This window comes from Chaetodon auriga, chromosome 22, assembly GCF_051107435.1.
Source record: "Chaetodon auriga isolate fChaAug3 chromosome 22, fChaAug3.hap1, whole genome shotgun sequence".
Classification (NCBI taxonomy): domain Eukaryota; kingdom Metazoa; phylum Chordata; class Actinopteri; order Chaetodontiformes; family Chaetodontidae; genus Chaetodon; species Chaetodon auriga.
This window is the reverse complement of record NC_135095.1, coordinates 13,681,825-13,704,380: the sequence shown is the minus strand read 5'-3', so window position 1 is coordinate 13,704,380 and position 22,556 is coordinate 13,681,825. Positions and strand designations below refer to the sequence as shown.

Genomic DNA, 22,556 nt, shown 5'->3' with positions numbered 1-22,556 from the left:
GCCAAAAATATGGAGGACGTAGCCTCAGTGCTCGTAATGAGAGCTGTTGACACTGTTGGATGGGATAATTTTAGTGCTCTCCTTGGTCGGCTGTTTATTTTTCATTTACTTTTTCCTGTTTGGTAGCAGCTGTAGTTTGTTTTCAGTGTTTTAGAGGCTTAGGCCCTGATGGAAAATTTTGTCCCACAGGCAACCAAGAGGATTAAGAGTGAGATGATATCTCATGAAATACGTTTCACTTCCTTATTTTGAATCTGGCCATTAGACAGTGAGGTGTTATATCAGTTGGATTAACATTTTAGGACAGGGGGAAGTGTTGGCTGTTGAGCAACAAGTTTGACGTATGTTCTGACTCAGCCAAAGAGTATTAAGGGAGATTCTGTATTCATTTTCACCACACACACACACACACACACACACACACACACACACACACACACACACACTTCGACAGGCTCGCTCAGACTTGTCTACCCCACCACGAGCCACACTGTATAAATTTGCAAGAAGACATGTTAGAAGTCTTTAGCCACCAAAGAAGTAAAGTTTATTTATGTGCCAGAGCGGAAATTCCAGACTTTCACTATGGAAAATTCCCCACTCAGAAGAATGAACACAGCAAAAAAAGACGCGTTTCATACAGCAGTCATGATTTCAGTACCCTCGAGGGTTACCAGGGTTTTTGAGGAAATTCCAGCACAAAGCAGACTCAGTACAGTTCACTGGAAGGATAATAGCACAGATGCAGGACTGACTCATAACTCCTAGTTTCAAATTTGACTATAGTCCAAACTTTCAAGGCAAAGAGTAAGGTATGAATCAGAAAAATTGAGCATGATGTAGAATATTAACTCAGAACAAGCCTGTGCTGAATATTAGTTAATAATGGTTGCTTTCCAGAGAATCACATCTTACTATTTGCTGAGGTTAAAAAAAAGGCACAGAGTTGTGTAAGCAGCTTTCATAGTCTAGGACTTGAAGCTGAGACTCTGCACTTCTCTGCCAGACATTTCTACTCCCACGGCCACAATTGACAGGCAGCCAACAGCTCGGATTACTCATCCGCACACACAGGCATTAAATCCTTTTGTTTTTCATTTCACTGACTGGACTTAAAACAAGTCTCAAGGAGAAACAATGGCATATTTCATTAGATTTCATCACCGGCTACTTTTAATACACTGCCGCATAAACACTGAGAGGTTGATGGCGCATGATTGGCAAACAATGAGAGAGAGCACAAGGCTTTGAATCAGAGGAAACTCTTGAGTTATTTGACACAGCATTAACCCAGCTGTTGTCAGGTGACCATTCGAAGTGAAGAAATGGGCACATGGTGATTCATGTGACCGACTCAGAATCAACAAATAATTAATAATACAGTTATTCAGGGGCAGAATTTAACTAAGTACATTTACTCAAATACTGTACAACTTTGAGAATCTTGTGTTCATTAACATTGGTTGACGCAGTAATAAGCATAAACTAGCAGTTTATTAACTGTTATCTAATATGTCTAGTAATCGTGTGCTACCATGCTAATGAGATTCATATTAAAGTATTAATTTATATAATATTTATTCTTTAAACAGATGCTATTAACATGAATTAATGCAGTAATATGCATCAACATACAGTTATTAGATACAGTAAGACTTTGACTTGTGGTACTCTCGTGTAAAGGATCTTAATTCTTCCTCCACCACTGCAGTTAATGTAGTAGTCACTTTTAGTGTGCTGCTGTCGAAGAGTTGAGACAGATTCTGGTTTCCTCTCTGCAGGAATAGAGCTGACAGATACATCTGTGAAAGAAAACTGCACCCAAAGAAACCCATTACTCAGGACATTGTAACAGTGTTTTGGTGCAGTAAAACATAGCATCCACTAGATGGCAGTGTGTGACAGTCAAGAGCTCAGGACGCTCGTCTCTCAGTCACAGGGCTTCAGGCTTGGAGAGCCGTCCTGCATTACTACAGTTAAGTAAAGGGTAAAGTTCAGTAGAACAACACGACACTGGTCATATGGTACCATATTTAGTCTCATGACATTATAATTTGTAATAATAGACCTTAACAGACTGTGACAGAAGGAAAAACACAGCTGCTGACAATCACATTAACAGTGGTTCTGTTCTATTCACATGTCCCCATGACCTGTGACAGTTAGCCAACATGCACAATACCAGAACCCTGAAACTGGAGCAACTAAAGGGAATTCAGCCTTCATTCACCGTATTATTGTCCTGTGAAAAAGGCTTATTGCGTTACATTTTGTTTGTTGTTTTTGTCTATTGTACTGTGTCACGATGGTCATTTCTGCATGTCACAGTAGACAGTAAATATGTGCGGCAGATTCCAGGTTTTATGCACGTTTGCAAGCATTCATTCGTCATTTTAGTTCCAGTTTTTCCGCTTTGACAGCTTAAATATCCAGTATAACAATGGTCTATATGTCACTGCACCACACCCACAGCCTCCCCTTACCCCCATTTTAACCTTAATTTGACCTTTTCAATCAGGTTTACATTCACTTACAGACAATTTTCATAACTAACATTTTCTGACCTACGTGATTATCTGACATAAATAACAGCTCTGTTATCTTTAATGTGCATTTATACTACTGTCTTTCTTTTCAGCGACTGCGCTGTTTATCTGCTCTGCCACATCTGGACTTCACCATGTAAACAACTGAACACTGGGAGCAGTGTTAAATGCCAACACCTGGGCCCTGGGCTACACCAAGCACCCACCACAGCACTACAGCACCACAGAGAGAGCCTTTTGTTTGTGTATCTAGCAGTCAATTTAAGTTTAGTTTAAAGTTACTTTTGGTTAGTAGGAAACTGTCTTCTTACTTGTGGCTGATTTAGTTATTGTGTTTTATCCCCCCTTGTGTCTGATAATGGTTTGGCCAGCCAGTATATATGTTCCCCCTTTGACATTCAGTCACGTCAGTTTCCTCTTTTGCTGAGGTCAGTTTAAGTTGCCGTGCTCTGCTGGATTTTAGTTCTGTTTTATTTTATTTTAGTACAGAAACACTGAACCGGAATGCAGCTGAGCAGCGTTGCTTCATTAGACCGTCCTCTCTTGTTAAGCCTCCACATCCCTGGCTTATAACCAAGACATCGATTAATTGCACGGCTGAGGAAAATATCATTAACTCCAGCATTGCTCATTGTGTCTTGTTTAGTGACTTCCAGATTTAAGGCATTTATTCCAGTTTGTTTTATATTTCTACAATGAAATTGACTTGAATCATATAAGAGCAGCAGTCCTCTTTCTACTTGTATGAAGAGAATTAATACAAATATAAATATTCTAAAACGAGCAGACACTTATCTTTTCTAAAAATGACAGCTGCAATTACATTAAAATAAAACTCATAAGAAGGCAATCATAGTTTCTCTTTCTCTTAAACTCTGATTAACTGTGTTACTTACAGAAGAGACATTTCTTTCCGTCCCTCAGCTGCAGTTGTAGCGCAGTGCTTTGCCTGCACTATATCAAAGTATTGGGATGTGAAATTAACTACAACTCTCCTGTCGATTCACATCATCTGACAGGTGATATCTTCTGTGGTCAGTCATTCACGTGCACGAGGAGTGCTCTTTTATTGGAAATGGGTTACCCTTGTGTTAAATCCTATGACTCTGATTTGTCTCAGCCAGTCAAAGAATGTCCACCCTGTCCACATGATGTCCATTATGATAATTAAATGAGAGGGTGCACAACCAGAGGACATACACATGAGAAATTAAGAGTGCTGTCCTTTCATGCCTTCTGCATGAGACACTAACCTTTTAATGCTGTAGATCATATGATTTTAAGCTACTACAGCAGTGATGGCTTACACTCAGATAACACGTGTTTATGTTCTGAATGTATCCTTGGTGCTGAAAGGCAGTTTCCTGATCTGTTATCTCCATTGTGTGGGAGAGGGGTTTCCGTTGCCGTGTGTTTAACCATGAGTTGTGAGTGGGGAACTTAGCAGAGCCTCGGAGGACAGGCTAAGAGGATTTTCCATCTTAACGTCTCACCAACTGTCACAAACAGTCAGTCACCTGGAGGTGATCCCTTTGAGAAGAGTAACGGCCCATGTGTGTGTATGTGTAGTGGGGAATCCTTTCCACTGGCAAAGCTGTTCAAATGTTTCATGCAACAACAAAATTCCTTGCATTGCATACTGTATGTACAGCCAACTAAATTACACCCTGATGTCAGAGAGAACTTTGACATGTGAAAGTGGTCGTGGTGTGTGTAAAAAAACATGCTTGCACACAATAGGGGTTATTTCGAAATATTCTTTAATTTATGTAACACTCTGACACTCTGGTGCAAGCTTCACTCTGCAGTGTCAAGGTACAAGTACATGCTGTGTTTGATTGTGGGTTTAACCTCTGCAGCCTCTGACTTTTTTTTAGAAAGTGGAGTGGTTACACCAGAGCTTATTTTCATGCAGGCTCATTTTGTTTGGCCCCGGTTTTGCTCAGCTATGCACTGGAAACCATCATTTTCTACGAGGCCTGCACAAGCAAATCACATCCGTCGGTGAGGAGCTAAATTCATCATTCAAGTCTGGAGATGGTGTTTGCTGTATGTGTTTGGTGTTAGCAGGAGCCCGCTGAGACAAACAAAAACACACCACAGTGATTGCTGCAAAAATGTGCTGCTCTCGTTGCAAAGCTTGTCTCTTGTCCTGTTCATACTAATTCTGAAATCCTCTTTGTGAAAGCTCCGTAGTGCCACTGATAGAAAGCAGGATTAACCCATACATGGCGAGGGAGCAAGACATAGAGAGCACTCAGCAGGACAGTACCACTCACTCCATTGAACTGGCAGAGAAGCGCTCAGGGCCATGACTGCTTTATCCCACATATAAGTACAATACAGGGCTGTGCTGCGTGCTCATTTAGCCCGTCCATTAGCCTTTGCCATCATGACAGAAAATCTCCAACATTTCGAAGACATCTGCAGAACAGCCTCTCCACAACAACGCTCCGCTGCTGGCATCATTTCCACAGCGACGCCCTCTCAGTGGGAGAATCTCCCAGGTGACGCCCTCTGTTGACACGCCTAGAGGTGGCTGGTGCCTTTTTGCAAGCAGGTGCATCCTGTGTAGGGGCAGACGAAGAAGCCCGGCAGTCTTTTTTTCTGTTTTTCTCTATAGGAACACCTGTGCAGCTCAGTATCTAGTCTGCAGGGTACCGACAGAGTAAATAGAACAGGCACTGGAATTCAGATCAGAATATTTAGAAACGACTGGAGAGTTTGCGTTTGTTTTTTTTCTGATTGTAACTTAACTTTAACCACACTTGGGTTATGAAGTTCGTGTGTAACCTTCAGCTGGATATTTCCACCGACTTTGGAGAGTCTGTTTAAAAGCAAGCAACCTCTGAGAAGCTGCACAGCAAAGCGAAAGGGCCACTGGATTCAGAGACTGACCTTGGTCGGACTATGGAGGGGTATGGTTATGAGCACTTTGGTGCAGATGGAGCGAGGGAGAGCCAGCAGGTGGATTATCGGAGAATTGTGGGAGACACTCAGCTCCCACACACCGGTGTTTCACCTCGGGAGGGTTATGTCCGGCAAACCTCGCATGGCCATAGGCATGAAACTGCAGCGCAGAGATACAGCGCCACGCGCATCCAGGCTGGTCTAGTCCCAGAGAGGTGAGTCAAAGGGAGAATGAGCCACCATCAGGTAGAACTCAAGCACTATGTTGGTTAAAATGCATCTATTTGTTTTATTTGCAGAATGTGTCAGAAATATATTTTAGGCTATTTGTCTGCTGCAGAAATTATTTCTTAGCAGGTAGTGATTTAATAATTTTTTTTCCAGAATTTACAGATTTAGGTTGAGTTTGGGTTCCTAAAGCAAGGCTATAAATGCACTGCAGAAATCAATGCCACTATCTGGTGTGAAATACAATGACAATGTGATGTCAGTCCAGCTTTCAATGGCGCTGCCTTCACAAGGCTGCACATGTAAATTGACTTCATGCCGTCGGGTCGGTTTACACGTCCACACGCACTTGTATTTAGATCAGCTTGCAAATGTTGTTGAGGTTAAATCCCTTGCTTTGGTTGATGCACTTAATTTTTGACTTGTTTAAAGGCCCCCAAGTTAATACCTATGGCTTATGAGCAGATGCTAAAATAAAAATAAAAAAAGCTGTCAGGTGCTATTTTTAACGTGACCCTTCCGCCCCTTGTGTGCACACCGACAATTGCTCAATGCAACATCAAGGCAGGAGTGAGCAGAGTGCTGCAGGGGGGATGAACACGGCTGAATCAACTGCTCAGAATAGCTACAGTGCCATAAAGGAACCACTGACCCATATCTGCAATGACCCACATTTAATTTGACACAAACACAGAGTGGGAAAACAGATCCCCCTGAGTCACCTTGGCAGACATATCTAGGAACCTAAAATGAATATAGAACAAGAGAGGCGTGTGAAGCATATTGGGTTACAGGGAAGACCGCATGGTTTTCAATTGTTGTCAATATCTGAACTGTAATGTAACCTGGGCAAGAAATAATCAGTGAACTGCAACAAATGAAATATTCTGTGCACCTGTAGACAGTAGGTTCAGTTTAAATGCACTTATGTCTCACATGCACGGCTGACATACTGCCTGCCAAAGTTGAAGGCAAATCCCAACTCTGAATCATAATCCCTAAATTCTGACACAGAGATATGCAGGTGCTTTATTACGCCATCCTCAGCAGCCCCACTGCAAATACAAGATTATGCAAGATTATTTAAAGTGCCTGCTGGATTTGATTGCCTGTAATTCAAGTAAAAATACCCTTTGATGTCGTTAAAGCCACAAATTATGTCCCTCCTCATTTGACAGCACCTATGACAAGCCATGACGCCGTAGAAGAGGTGATAAAAGTGACCGTGACAAACATATTTTTAGTTGCGAGAAGGCATCAGTTCTTCTCTGTCATCACAGCTATGGGTGCCGCTGACAGCGCGATGACAAACACGGCATGCTGACTGTGAATGTGCTCTTGTGTGCGCTGTAATGCTGGAAAGAGGCAAGTGTGTGTGGTTTTATGTTGCCTCTCTTTGCCAGAAAGTAAAGTGGCTGCCCAACACTTATCTCCTGGAAGCATTGTGGGTGTGCACTGGGCAGTTTTTGGTAATGCTTTTTATATTCTTCACAGACTGCTGCTCACTAAATAAAACTGTCCTCATTAGATTTCACAGTCACTGGTGAAGTAAGACTCAAAAGTCCTCATTTTAATGCATGTCATTCTCCTCCGTGACCCCATGAATTCTTGGCAAAGCCTAAAACAGAACAGCGTTCTCTAAAGCTGGTTGAACTTCGTCCTGTTTCCTCACCTGTAAGCACTACGGAACACTGAACACAGACATTTTTCCTGGAGTCAGCCTGAGCTGCGGTTTGTAAGACGCAGCTTCCTGTCCACACCTCACGCAGCATGTGGATAAAATGTGACCGGTGCTGTCTTGTCAGTGCACTTAATCCAGTTTAGATGATTAACATGTGACCAAAATTCAGACAGCGCTGCTTAAATTCAGCACGATGTTTCTCCAAGTAAAGAAAAAAGAAGGCATCAAGTTTTCAATCAGGGATTACCATTCAACCCTGTGCATCCACCTACCTCTGCAAGCACTGTGCAAATAACACACGAGGATATCTTACAATAAACACAGATAAAAGAATGCATCACTCGCAATATACTTTGATCTGAATCCTCTGAGTCTGAATCTGTCATCACTATATACAAAAAGCCAATTTTACCAACAACACGGAAATAAGAGCTATTCACGAAAGCACAACACTTAATGAAGCATTCAGATGCTTCACTTAAGTAAAACCAACAGTAGCAGTGTAAAAGTCCTCCATTCAAAATGATACTTGAGTAAAAGTACCTACAGAATGTACTCTAAGTAATGAAAGTACTCATTACACTGCAATAAGGCCCCTGTCGTGCTTTGCCTCGTGCTTACACACTGCGGCATTTCATGTTCTTATTGTGTGGCTTTATGCATTTTCTTTTGATTTTCGTCCTCACTTCAGTCTTATTTGACATTCATTCATGTCTGTTTTTATGTCCAGTCTGTCTGTTTGACGACACCTACTGCTGGTTGAAAAATGACCTTGCACGACCGACATTTGCGGTGTAATAAACCGGTCTGCCAGCATTTTAGTGCAACTTGCACATGGCACGGTTAACTCCCTTCGCCTCCGTGTCCTGATTTCACCGCCACGCAGTGTTAAACGCCCCTGAGAGGGAAGGGGATGTGACGCTGCTCCATCCACTACATAACACCAACACGCACTGTCTGCAGCCACAGCCAATCACTCCTGATTCTCCTCACTGCCGACCCGTACATCTCGGAGCCACCACTTTCTCCATCGAGTTTTTTTTATTATTATTATTTCTTCGAGGTAGACGGAAGTATTGTATGTATCACATTTTTTTTTTTTTTTTTTTTTTTTTTAGACTGGCTTACGGCTGGAAAGTTGCTTCCCTTTGGTCAACGTGGGCATCTGCTCCGTAAGGTAGCTAGCTAACATTACTCAGTGTGGGGAAATATGTTGGGAGTTGAAGCTAGCTGAGAAGCTACATAGTTTAAAACAGCCCTTTTGAAAGGAGGGGAAGCTTGCTTTAAACCCTCGGCAGCGTTTTTACGTCGGCCAAGACAAAATAAGAGAGCCGCTGATGCTAAATGCTAACAATTGCTCCCACATGTCTGGAAGGATAACGTAGTCCCATGTCTGGTGTGCGTAAAGTTCAGTCGTATGTCGCTACTTTAGTGGATTATTAACACACCTGCACTCAAATGGAACAGGTTTATGATAATGGGATAGAGTTTACCTGCTTGTTTATCATGTTGCACGTTTTAACTGGGTAATATTAAAATGGGTACGTTGGCGAAATCGTGTAAATATAAATTAAAACTACGAAGACGTAAGTGACGGGTTAATAAGGTAAAATGCGAAAACATTAACGTTATTTGTATCAAACACTGACTAATGATTTACACGGGGTCTCACTAAATTTATCATTTACATCAGTGAATACTTGTCAGGTTAAGTATCAGCCATATTGCCAGCTGGCTGGTATAACATTAAAGATGTCTCCAGTCCCCAGGCTAACGGTTTGCTAACATAATAGCTATCTTTCCCCGAGTAGTTCCCATTGAACTACTTGTAATATAAAAACAAATACATGTGTAGTGACACTTGTCGTTTAATTACAGCCGTGTTTATTTTTATTTTTTTTAACGGTGCTCCTGCTGGTTCACTTGAGGCACAACGCCTCTCCTCGTTCCTGAAAATGTTAACTGAAGTCAGATATTGTCGTATCAACCTGTATGCACTCGTGCTGTTGGCAGGAAGCCCGGCTTACGCCAGAAGGCAACACCAAACTCGCTTGAAAATTCCGCAGAAATAGCGTTGGCTCTGTTCTAAAAAAGGCGTGATATTGGATAGAAACAAAGTTCAAAGCATGTCTTGTCTAAAAGAAGCCCTTCTTTAATTCGGCATGTATTAAAGTTGTTTAACACCGCTTATTGTAATACAATCTAAACTTATATTTGCTATGCCCACCGCATTCCTCTAAAATACATCTAGGTTTGCTAGACCACAATGGGTGGAGACAAGAAATGCAAACCACTTCTAAAAATATCATGTTTATTGTCCCTGTGTGCTGCTGGGTGGGCATGTCGGTTTCCAAAATGGTTAACCAGGTAAATTACGGACTTGTGAGGCATGAGAGTGGGGATGCTAACACGGATACTCGCATGGCTGACGATATCTCACGGCAAACTAGCAGCCACGAGGCTGCGTTGCAGCTTTGCTAAATAAACAACGAGACAACAAGACCGGTCGTGAAGTAGCACAGTTTGTCAACCACGGACGTTCTGTGCGAGCAGGTAGTGTTTGCTAGCTACTGATAACGTTATGTAGGTCACCAGGCCAGTCACTAGACCTCACCGCGCAAGTCGAGATAGTAAGACATTTTGAGGATATGTTGTTATTGTTTGGACAGCGTTTTATTCTATATGCTTGTACATTACCGCGCTCCGTCGTTGTAAAACCAGAGGCGTGCGGCACTAGCTGTAGTGGTTCAGTTAGATGTTAGTGGGTCACTCGGCCATATTTGCTTCACACGCGGTCGTGTGGGGACGACTGCACTGTTGCACATTCACTCTGCGCTCGATTTGGGTTTGGTAAATGATGTCTGTCTGAATATTTTAGCGGCAGAGACAGACAATTTGCTCTCTGTCTCTGTACTTACATAAAATCACCGGACGCTACAGTGACGTATCTACGTGTTGGCCGCACGTTGTGTGTTATCTTATGCTAATTAACATCAGATTGCCTCCCGTGAGGTCGAGCAGCAGTCATAAAAATCCAATTAAGTGTGCATAACAGTGGTGTAAGTTTATTTCTGAATTTTTTAAATGGCTCCTTTCTGCAAGCAGAGGAGGCGATTGCGGCTTGCACCTGCCGCGCAGGCGCACTGACCTGCGGTTGCCTGGGAAATGTTGATGTTGCTATGGTTATGTCTTCCTGTGAGAAGGTCACTGAAGCTCTGCCTGCAAAGTGGATGTGTAGTGTCCCTGCAGAGCATCCTTTTACCGTGTTTAGATAAACATCTGAGTCCTGGGCTGCACAGTTGATTCAAGTTGCCTGTCTTTATCATTTGCAGCATGGCGGATTACTTAATCAGCGGCGGCACAGGCTACGTTCCTGAAGATGGACTCTCAGCTCAGCAGCTCTTCTCAATCGGAGATGGCCTTACGTACAAGTAGGTTGCATCACAAACTTTGATTTGTTTTCCCGAAAATCTCAGTAATGACATTAATTCTAAGTAAGGTCTCCTAATTTTAAAACCTCACATGCGCGCAGTGGTGGGTGAAGTGTACGCAGCAGTGCTTTGTAATGGCCAACACATTTTGAACCAGCAGATCTGACCAACAGTGCGTTGTCTCCGATGGTCATACGGCTGAAGAGCTATGCTCTAAAGGAGATGGGTTGACTTACAAGTGAGTAAAACAGTCCTCTTCAAACTGTTTTGAAACTGTGCTGTTAAAAATCCTCTGTCTGTCCAAATGGTGAATTCATAAGGGGGAAGCAAATGAATGTTCTTCTAAAGAAACTGCTCTGACCCAAACAAACCATGCCAAAAGTCTCAATCTGGCGTCATGAAAGTGCATGTGTGCAGACGATCAATGAAGGCCTTGTTGGAATGCTCAACCTGATCTTGGTCATGGGGATCAAATTTGCTTCCTGTGGACATAACTGCATCATTAACTTCAACTAACCATCAAAGTGCACGACCCGTCCTGTGAATGCAGCACGCATGACAGAACAGCTCGTGCACTTTTTTTTTACAAATGCGTTTCTTTGGTAAAAGTACTAATTAAGCACTAATTTTCGCCTATTAACCTCACTCGGCTCTGGTAAGCATTCTGGTGACAAACGAGAAATGCTTTGTGTTTGAACTCATCCTGCATTTTGACAGAAATGATTTTCTTTACTCATCCATGAAATCATCCTCTTATTTTCTTAATCCTAAATAACAACAAGAAGCAAAGCATTGAGCTAATCTGTTGTAGTGGTTGTAGGATAGAACGAAGCATGTTTTCTCTTCTAAAACTTTCTCTAAATCCATCACAGTGCTTTACCTCTTTGCCACCAGTCCTAACAACAACCACTACAATCAATGCTGCACATGCCCTCTCAGCCTTCCCTTGAAAGACCATTAGTTAATGTATTATTCTACATTACACAAATGGCAGATAATTGTCCGTACTGCATCATCACCTGCACGGCAAAACTATATTTAAGTAATTCAAGCTTAGTTTGAGAGCTTTGTCAGCTGAAAATCCACCGCATCTTTGCTCTAATCATGCTACTCGTGCTTTATAGAAGCTAATTGAATAGAAGACGTAATGGCATTTGATTGTGTCCGCATGTGAGTGAAGAACCTCCCCACGCTGTAATGAAGTGCATCACGGCCAAAGGAAAGTTTGGCACATGATTGCCTGAACTGGTATCATGTGGATCGCAGGAGCAACTGGGCTGGATGCAGATGGTTTGAGGATGAAAGAGTCCGCGTCACTCTTTTCATGCCATTTGTGCTCTTTTAACGTTTGTGTGGCAAATGCTGATAAAACTGTTGTGGTTTCCACTTCTTTTGATTTCATTGAAGCAGATTTAAAGTTTCTGACCGCTTTCCCTGTACATATTTGATATAAATGTAAGCATCCTCAATGACTTGATCAACACGTATATATGCCTACCAGCGCACTTGACAGCAGGATATTGCTAATTGAGCCTTTTAGCTTCTTTTTATTTTTGCATTAGCTACAGGAAAAAGAAAGTAATTGACTTACAGAAAGCGAGATGTAGACACAGGAAGACACAGAGCCTTGTGAGAGAAACGAGCTTCCTGCAGTACTGTGGCCTTCAACCAGGTGCAGAAATCAGGTCTTGGGTGTGATTGTGAACACTCTTTATCAGATCTACATATTCACGTCAGCACTTGATTAAAATGGCCTGGAAAGTGATGGTGCACCAGTGTTTTTGCCTGAATGTAGACAGAGGCGGGTGAATGATCACATTTGTTTGCTGTTAACTGCACATTATGAGGCGAAGTGGTGAACTGACATGTAGACACTATAAAATAAATGTACAGAAATGTCCCCGTAATCAAGTTTAAAAGTGCTTCCCAGGCTGCTTTCTCACAGACTGTACAATTTAACCACCATAAAACCTGTCTTACCCTTTTAAAGCCCTCAGGGCACGTTACTTGGCAAGCCTCAAACCAATCCCTGATGAAAGAGCACATATACCTGATTGTTTTGCTTATGATGGAGCTACTGTGGCTGATAAACTCCTGCTGCTGCTAACTGTTGTGTAATAATAGTGTTTTGTCAGTGACTTTTTCATACAAACCCAATAAAATGAGTCAGACATACGGAGGTTACTTATTGAGATTCACTCCTTTTAAAACTTGCTGCTACATTTACAAAACACTGGATGTCATGTTCTCAGATGGTTTGTTTTTTGGGTTCAGTCATAGTCTGATGTAGTGTTTTATACATTCAGGAAAGAGCAGGCATCTGTACAAGCGGGACCAGTTGTAGTGTTTGCTTGCACTTTGAAACACTCCCTCTTAGCATCATGCATTTGTCTGCATTCAAATGCAAACCATAATGAGGCATCACCAAGCCAGTGTTTTCTTTAGAATTCAAAGCCAACACAATGAGCTCCGGCCTGACGCTGATCCAGAGTCAGTGTGTCCGGCCTGTGCGCTGCAGCTGAGGTTTGTGGCTGCTGTTAAATGCTAGCAGATGTCTGCCGGGCTTCCTGCTCGTTCCCACACTGATGTTTGGTTGGTGTTTGGACTCTAAAGTGAGGGGGAAAGCGAACAGGACTCCTCCCTTGAAGTGTCCTATCCAGTGTGGCTGTTTCAGACCTTCCTTTTCTCCACCCACACTGAGGCAGCAGAGATCTGCTCGCGGGTCAGCCTTCACTTTCACCTTCACTCTCACCCCCATCCTCTTTTATCCTCTGTTATGTCCACCTGTACCGTTCACCTGTTTCACATGCTCTCATGTCCTCCGTCCACACGGCGTACAAAGCCTCCCTTATCCCTCCATCTTTCCGTCTGCCCCCTGCCTGTTTTAGCACCCATCTGCAAAACCCACAAGATGCATACAGACTGAAAAACAAACACACCATTCCTGCGTCTACCTCTGCCTCACATTGCATTTAAACAAGAGCTGAAAGAGGTCAACTGTTGCTTTTTGCCAAAGTGTCTGTACTCGGCCACTGTGCCACTTTGCAATATTCTGGGAACTGGGAAGAGACATAACCAGCAGTAGCTTGCAGACTGTAGATGGTTCAAGTGTTTTATCGGAAGGAAATGAGTAGTAAGATCAGACTAGACTAATTAAATGTTTAATTCAAAGGTTAATTGTAGTTCTTTGATACATAATCTTATCTGTTTTTGCCTAGTTGTCCTTTTTAAAACATGATTTTGTTCAACAGCACTCTCATTTTATAGCTTGTCACCCTGTGTACAGTTAGCTACTCATAGTGCAGGGAAACATTTTCACTCCTCTGCTTTGCTTGGGGATATTTTTTATAACAATACTTCTTATTCATGTTGGTTCAAACATGAGGCACTCTGTCTGTGTGCGTTTGTGTGTGTGGATGCTTTAAACCTCGCAGCTGTGCGACGTTGCTGTAGCCTCTTACTTTGCGTTTTGTTCATGTCTTTCAGTGACTTCCTGATCTTGCCGGGCTTCATCGACTTTACCTCAGACGAAGTGGTGAGTATGCGCATGTGTGAGGGACGTGTTTGAGAGTACGAAAGGGCATGGATGGTCTTTTTTTTTTCTTCTTGTTCTCAGAGATTGTTGCACTTAACTGTCACATTCAGCCCCCCCCCATGATAAACGTTGCAGTGTCAGCAGACAGACCGTTCTTGGCAGAGCCCGTTCTTAACCCATCAGCCTTATTACAGTGAAACAAACCTCTCTACTCCAGACGCAGCTTCATTTTATAATTGTTGCTTTTACAAAACTACTCTTGTTTTTGCCCATTTGAAACTGTCTGCGTCATTTCTTCTCTCCCTGCTGCCCTGTTATTTTTGCCCAATGTGGTCACCCACTGGCTGCTCCCTCACTGTTCTGTTTACGTTTATGTCTGGTGCTGTTGCTCATCCGCCTCCCTCAGCAGATGATGGGCGAGTTAATCTCAGGCTTTAGATGAAATCCCTCCTGCTTTGTCCATCTGAGGAGGTTTTAAATTGAATTGATATCTCTAATCTCAGATTGCGAGATGCTGGCCTGCCTCGCCGTGTCGTCATGGGTTAGCCGTCTCTGCAGAGTCTTGGTCTTTGCCCTAGTTTTTCAGTGGATAGTGAGGCCATTCAACCTTGAATAACACAAATGCCTCAGTCACAACTGGGACTGGAGTACTTCACGTTCAGACTGTGACTCAGTCGTTCAGACTGAAATTTGTCATACGCATTTGTGCACTTGTATAAGGCGTTGGCAACATGACGGTGGGCCACGTGTGTTTAGACCTGTTGTGTGACATACTTCGGGCTCGTGATGTTCTTGACATTCTCTCCTAACGCTCAGTTGAATTTAGCAGGTTGGTGCAGTAGTGTTCTCTAAATGGAGAAGCTGGCTTAGATGATTTCTCACACCTTCACCTTGAACCCCTGAGAAAAGCCTCCATAGTTTACAGCTGTCACAGATAAGGAGTAAAAGCTTGGCTCATTTGCTGGTTTCCCATGTACGAGGGGGGGTTGTTAGTTTCAGGCAGCAGAGGATAACAAAAGCTGCCTGTTATGGGAAGATGTGAAAGCTAAATGCGGCTGCTGGTGTTTCAGAAGTATGGCTCATTTCCATTTTCAAGAGTGTCAGGTTCCTCTCTCATGAAGGACTGAGTTTTTGATGGACTGTGCATTTTATTTTGTTTGCAGACACTTGCAGCTACAATTATGGACATATGTACTTAAAATGAGTTGTTTGGACTCATTGGCTTCCTGTCATTTGAGGCTGTGTGTCAGTCAGTCCAGCATTATTAACCACTTGGAAACACAACTGTTCTGTGTGTTGCATCTGCCAAGTTTAATCTGCCCCCTGGTGGCTCATGTGCAAAATAACAAACTCCTCTTGGTGAAGACATTAAAATGTGTTTGTTTGTTTGTTTTTTCAGGACCTGACATCAGCGCTGACCAGGAAGATCACATTGAAGACCCCTCTCATCTCCTCCCCCATGGACACGGTCACAGAGTCAGCCATGGCAATCGCAATGGCGGTAAGACGCTGCTTTGCCAAAACTGGTGAAATACTGAGACTGATTTTCATTTATTGCTTAACTCGGAGATCAACTTTTTATTCTTTTTGGATTTGGTAGCTAATGGGAGGCATCGGCATCATTCACCACAACTGCACACCAGAATTTCAAGCCAATGAGGTTCGCAAGGTCAAGGTAAACTAGGACTGTCCTTCATATGTGCAAAATAAAATAAAAAAAAAAAAAAAATCACAATCTTACTTGTGCTTTGTGGTGGATTATCAGCATTTGGTAGTATTAGTCGTAGAAGTATTGTTTTTAATTTTCTTGTCATCACCATTGCACCCTCACACACTAATGTGCCAACCTAACTTAACTCTCATATCAACCATGCCCTTGACCTTTCTTGTTATCTTGTCTCTGTATAGGTTATGGTAATTGTCTTCCATCTGTGTTGTTTTTGTGTGTGTGTTTTATGTGTGTGTGAGTGTGTGTGTTTTGTTCATGTTGTATGTCCCGTGTGCAGTGTTTGGCTTGGCGCTGCTTTTGCTGCTTTGCACAAATGCCGATAAAACAGAAATAACAGCAGTTATGTTTGGTTTCTCTTGGTTTCCAGAGGTTTGAGCAGGGTTTTATCACAGACCCAGTTGTGATGAGTCCGCGCCACACAGTCGGGGATGTGTTCGAGGCCAAAGTGAGACATGGCTTCTCCGGTATCCCCGTCACAGAGACGGGCAAAATGGGCAGCAAACTGGTGGGCATCGTCACATCCAGAGATATCGACTTCCTCTCTGAGAAAGACCATGACAAACCTCTGGAGGAGGTATGTTTTTAAGAAACTGTACGTCCCATCAGTTTAAAAATCTTTGCTTCACTCATTCAATTATTTCTTGTCACCTTCAAGGCCATGACGAAGAGGGACGAGCTGGTAGTGGCTCCAGCCGGCGTTACACTGAAAGAAGCCAACGATATTCTGCAGCGCAGTAAAAAAGGTAAGTAGACTTTCTGTCCTGACAGCAGCTTCCTCTAGTTGGATTTTAGTCTTTCTCTCATGTAATTTGATACCTTCACCCCCACCTTCTCTGTCACCAGGCAAGCTTCCCATTGTAAATAATAACGACGAGCTGGTGGCCATCATTGCCAGGACGGATCTGAAGAAGAACAGGGACTACCCGCTGGCCTCCAAAGACTCGCGCAAACAGCTGCTGTGTGGCGCCGCCATCGGCACCAGGGAGGACGACAAATACAGACTGGACCTGTTGGTGCAGGCTGGAGTGGATGTCGTCGTACTGGTGGGTGTTCTGGCTGATGTATCTTATCACTGGTGGCAGGCTTTCATGGATGTGTGAGCCAAAGTTGGGTAGTTGATGGAGCGGAGGTTTCCTAAAAGTGCATGAAACTGTGTGTAATCAGTTCCACTGAACAGGAAGTGTGGCAGTGTTGTAGAAGACTAACTAACAGTAGGAGAGTGCATTATGCATTATATAATGAGGTTTATATTTCCATAAATCTGGAAGTTGACCAAAGCACTAATGATTTGTGAAAGTGTAACCTAAATGTACATTTTTTTCTCCTGTGTGTGAAATATGTTTATAATAATCACACCGCCTGTATTGTCTGTTAAGAATCCTCCGATCCATTGTAATTCAATCATGAATGCTTTTGCACTTTCAGGACTCTTCACAAGGCAACTCGGTGTATCAGATCAACATGATAAATTATATTAAACAGAAGTATCCAGACCTGCAAGTGGTGGGAGGAAATGGTGAGTTTCATGATGTTGTTTCCTCTGTTAATATTTACATATTAGTGGAAGTATTAGTGAGAGGACTTTGATTTTGTACACACAGCACTCCCGTTTTTATTTTTGTTTTTTGTTTTTTTTGATAGCTTTCTTATGCCACAGAGTTTGCAGATGTTTACGCACCTTTTTCGTTCTTTTCCCTCGCCTACAGTGGTTACAGCAGCCCAGGCCAAGAACCTGATCGATGCCGGTGTCGATGCTCTGAGAGTGGGCATGGGCTGCGGCTCCATCTGCATCACACAGGAAGGTACTCGCACCTGTTTTTCCAAAGCCATCTCCCACACGGCTGCAACGAATTTTCTCAAAATGGAATTTTGTTTGAGATTAATGGTTCATGTGTAGCACTCTGTTAATACAAAACAATATGTTCTGACCGTGGAGCTGCTAGCGTAGAGTTTAGATATGGAGGAGAAACTAATAGATAATCAAACTGTAGCACATCAGTCGAAGCTGAAGCTGTTTCCAATCTGGCTACACTGAGAAGAAAAGGCCGTCAGTTGCTAACGCTAACAAATATCCTGAGACCGCTCCTAGTTGTCATGGTGATCTGCCAAGGCCCCAGTCTGGGTTGCCATGGGGACCGGCCTCTCGCGCTCGGACTGGGTCACGTTCACCGGCGAGAGCAGAGGAGACGTGTTGCAGCAAAAGGACATGAACGCGATCACGTCTCATAATATGTGTCACCAGTGAAGAAGATGCTGCTTTTTCGTTTGGAAGCTGATTTCTGTTTGTCCCAAAGGTCTGATCTGTTGTCCTGTTCTTTGTTGTTGCCATGGCGCTCATGTTAGATATGTTTTCCGCCTTGTAGTCATGGCATGCGGACGGCCCCAGGGGACCTCGGTGTACAAGGTAGCGGAGTACGCCAGGCGCTTCGGGGTGCCAGTCATCGCTGACGGTGGCATTCAGACTGTGGGCCACGTGGTGAAGGCTCTGTCCCTGGGAGCATCGACTGGTGAGGTTTCAGACATTATGACTGCATGTGGGAGGTGGAAATACAGATGTTTGTTCTTAGCTCACATGAGACAGGAACAACTTAATGTATTACATATTCCAAATTTACAAGAGGGGACGACCGTATTTTTCGGGCTATAAATCGCTCTGGAGTACAAGTTGCATCAGTCAAACAATGCGTCATGAAGAGGAAAAAAACATATGTATAAGTCGCATTTATTTAGAAATTTATTTCACAAAATCCAGGAAAGGCAAGTTATTCAACTACACAGTAGCACACAGAACAACAGGCTGAATAGGTGTCCAGTATGTTAACGTGACACATTAACAGTTATTCAACTACACAGTAGCATAAATAACATACCTGGGAGGAAAACTAGGCTAAATAACATAACAAACCAGCGAATCCAGCAAGCAAGTTACCGGTAAGCAAGTTCGCCAAGCTCCGGATCTCACTCCACATCACTGAATCCATTGAATTCTTCAGTGAGGAGGTTAATAGAAGAACACACGTCATTCTCTGGTATCTTCCATCTCCAGTTATGATGGGCTCCTTGCTAGCGGCAACCACCGAGGCTCCAGGAGAGTATTTCTTCTCAGACGGCGTGCGGCTGAAGAAGTACCGCGGTATGGGCTCCCTGGACGCTATGGAGAAGAGCACCAGCAGCCAGAAACGCTATTTTAGGTATGTGGGTGGTTTAAAGTAGCCAAATGCCAAATTCCATGAACAGCAAACAAGGCTGTGATTGATTGATGTGTTTCCACAGCGAGGGCGACAAGGTGAAGGTAGCCCAGGGTGTGTCAGGCTCGGTCCAGGACAAGGGCTCCATCCACAAGTTTGTACCCTACCTGATAGCTGGTATCCAGCATGGCTGCCAGGACATCGGGGCAAAGAGTCTTTCTGTCCTCCGGTGAGTAATGTGTGTGTGTGTGTGTGTGTGTGTGAATTACTGATTACATTACAGATGTGAGCTTTTATGCGTATTATATTTGACAATGTGTGTCTGTCTCAGCTCCATGATGTACTCTGGAGAGCTGAAGTTTGAGAAGAGGACCATGTCTGCACAGGTGGAGGGAGGAGTTCACGGACTCCACTCGTGAGTACAAAAACACAAAAACCATCCTGCATTCGGTTCTTGCTATAACACTTTGGTATTCAAGGACAACAAAACATCAATACTGTCCTCTGAAGGGATCATGCACAAGATTGATAATTCAAAGATTAATTATTAGTAATCTGACTGTTATGAAAAGTTCAGTATTTTATCATTTTTGCCCATTTTTAAAGGGAAGTTGGACTGACTTGTCGATGTAGAAACAGTCTTTTTTTTTTAAAGAGAGAGCAGGTTATTAAATCTGCCACTCCCACACGCAGCAATGGGAACTCTAAAACTGTGGTTTCTTTGTTGACTCTCATAGAGGATTTCATCATTATGTTGCTAAGAAACTGCTTGGCTCTAGTTGCTGCACTTCCTGTTAGGTGTTGATGCTGCATTGGGAGATGGACCTGCTCTATAGTTGCAAGAAAGAAGGCACAACGCAGCAGAGCATCAGGATTTTAAATTCCCATTAGCATTAGCTCGACCTCTCTAATTTCACCTGAAAAGGACACGTCTACTTTCTATCCTGTTACTCCTGTTTTTGCTCTTGTGCAAATGCAATTTCGCAGTTTTCTGCCAAATGCATTCAGAAAACATGTTGTAACAGTCAGATGCGATTTTGCCGAGTCGCAGTTTGCATCGTCGTAGCAGCCATACTGATATTTCTCATCAGAGCAAGCGCTGATTTCTCTCTGGTTTTTCTCTGCCTCCACAGTTACGAGAAGCGGCTTTACTGAACGGGGGATAGAGTGCAGATCAGCAGTGCACGTGACATACCCAATCTAACAGTGACCAAATGTTAAATCGCCACTTCTGCTAAAATACCCACTACACCCTCTCTGCCTTCCCCTGCATCGTATCCACAGTTACTCTCTCTGATCCAAGCCTGCTGCTTTGGGGAGGACAGAGGCAACATAGCGAAGTGAGAATCTTCACACTGACACCTGACTCTCTGATACACCTGGGATTTTGCACTCAAGAAGCGGCACAACAGGGTCTTTGGAGTGACTTACAAACCTGTATTGCGAGTATGCAGCCGGTCCCAATTTTGAGTGTGTTGATAATAGCGAGAAAATGAGCGGAGTGCCTGTTTTGGTGAATCACGAGTGTGTGAAATAGTTTAAATTGTGCGTCGGGACAAACAAAGTGAAGGTGCACTGTGTTAATGTGTCCTGTTAATATTAGCTAAACCAGCCACGGTGCAGATCCCATCAGCATCTCTTCTTGGCTTTTTTTTGGGATCCACGCTTACCAGCACACCCCCTCGTCAGACGCCCCTCCCACTTCTTAAACACATGAGTGCATACGTGCAGAAAGCAAGACACAACACTTGTCTCTCTATGTGCAGCGTGTCGGTATATCGTGGCAATCTTACTTATTGTTTGCATTTTTAAGTCGTCACAGGTCGAAGCTACTTGATGAACAGTAGCTGCTTAAAACTCGGTACATATTGTTTACTTCCTGCGTTGTGGATCCTGAGGTACGAGATATTGGCCATGGTGATTGTCCTGTTGACTTTGTATCCTCCAGTGTCGCCCACAATCAGTAGACAGAATCCAGACCTGCAGTCTTTAGCACTGCGGACATTCATTTGCCCTTCGAAGACATCTTGAGCCAAATAACCAGTGTCCCACCTCAGTGCGTAGTGTTCACATGTTGAGCGTGGAAGGGACCAAAAGCTGAAGAATCAGGTGTGTTTCAGAGAAGAAAACGTAAAATGAATCAAATCAATCAAAAGAGAGTTCGTAGTGAGGAGGAGGACAATTTCTCTGCCCATAATTTGAATACTTTTAGATAAAACTAACTTTATATAATACCTGTATAGTCTCGGGGGCATTGAGTTGAATTGAGCATGAAGTGTTTTTGATATGCATGTTTGTTTTTTCACGAAGCCAAACACGGCTGTATTTATATTCTGCTTTGTTGTAATTGCATACATACTGCCAAGTGTATTTACACTTCCTCCGACACTCTTCTTTTTGTAACTTCAAAACCAAAATTAGCGCAACGAGTCGCTTGTTACCTTGTCTTTGTGCATTCCTGCGTTCTCACAGCGTGGCATAGGTTTCTTTCTGATGTATTTGTTGCATTTTACCAGAGATATGCCTTGAACGGGGGGATGGATAAAGGCTGCACCGCTCAGTGAAAACTCAATGCTACACACCCTCTCGCCTCCTTTTCTTACTTTGAAGCAATATCGCTGTGTTTTTATCATTCAGCTTATGTAGGACTATGCTTTTTCTAACGTTTCCATTCTGGATGTTCGTGCGGCCAGATGTAATTTTTCTTCTTTTTTTTCTTTCAATAAAGTCCCAGATTGTAAGAGATGAGTTGCTTTCTCTAACGTGCTAATGTACTTCACCCTGCACAGGGTTCACTTGACTAACAAACAAAGGCCTTGCAATTAAACAAAATTGCAAGAATGTGTACATGAAAATATATGGAGAAATATATACCTATATTCAGTTGGAAATGATAGCTGCTTGTTTTCCATTTCACATCTAAAGAGAAAATTCAGGTTTATAAAATGTGTTATTTGCAGAGTACTGAGTCTTGTTAGTCCATCTACAAAGCACAAATATAGTGTTAAGTGAGATACTGGGTTTACAGTTGTTTTGTTTTGAGTGTTGCACTTTTTTTTATGATTTCCGCTTCAATTTATCGCAATATGTTGCCAGAACACAGTGGGAGCGTCTGTAACCAACAACCAAAACAATAAGCAAGGGCTTTTTAGATGGACGGAAAAGACTCAGTATTCAATAAATCCGTTGGGGTTTTTTGAGGAATATCACTTCAGAACATGTTTACAGTAAAACACTCTGCAGAGAAAAGTTGCTTTTGCTGTTCAGTATGGTCAAAAAAAGAATAAACAAATCAAACTGTGTGTGGG

The 22,556-nt window shown here is 43.0% G+C and overlaps 1 protein-coding gene across 9 annotated transcripts; it reads left to right on the top strand.

The window, feature by feature from the left end:
* Positions 1–5,338: 5,338 nt before the first annotated feature.
* Positions 5,339–22,550, top strand: impdh1b (IMP (inosine 5'-monophosphate) dehydrogenase 1b). 9 transcript variants are annotated; one of them, XM_076721811.1, is made up of 16 exons: positions 5,339–5,671; positions 10,698–10,796; positions 10,957–11,034; positions 14,283–14,331; positions 15,731–15,832; positions 15,932–16,006; positions 16,428–16,634; positions 16,716–16,803; positions 16,904–17,103; positions 17,486–17,576; positions 17,767–17,862; positions 18,424–18,567; positions 19,107–19,251; positions 19,334–19,477; positions 19,580–19,663; positions 20,382–22,550. In XM_076721811.1, the coding sequence occupies exons 1-16, from the start codon at positions 5,457–5,459 to the stop codon at positions 20,401–20,403; spliced, it is 1,839 nt and encodes a 612-aa protein (XP_076577926.1). In that variant the 5' UTR covers positions 5,339–5,456; the 3' UTR covers positions 20,404–22,550. The 9 variants fall into 9 exon arrangements, with proteins under 9 accessions (XP_076577926.1, XP_076577925.1, XP_076577927.1 ...); XM_076721810.1 differs by having other exon boundaries at positions 10,954–11,034; XM_076721815.1 differs by lacking the exon at positions 5,339–5,671 and adding an exon at positions 8,299–8,542.
* The last annotated feature ends 6 nt before the right edge of the window (positions 22,551–22,556 follow it).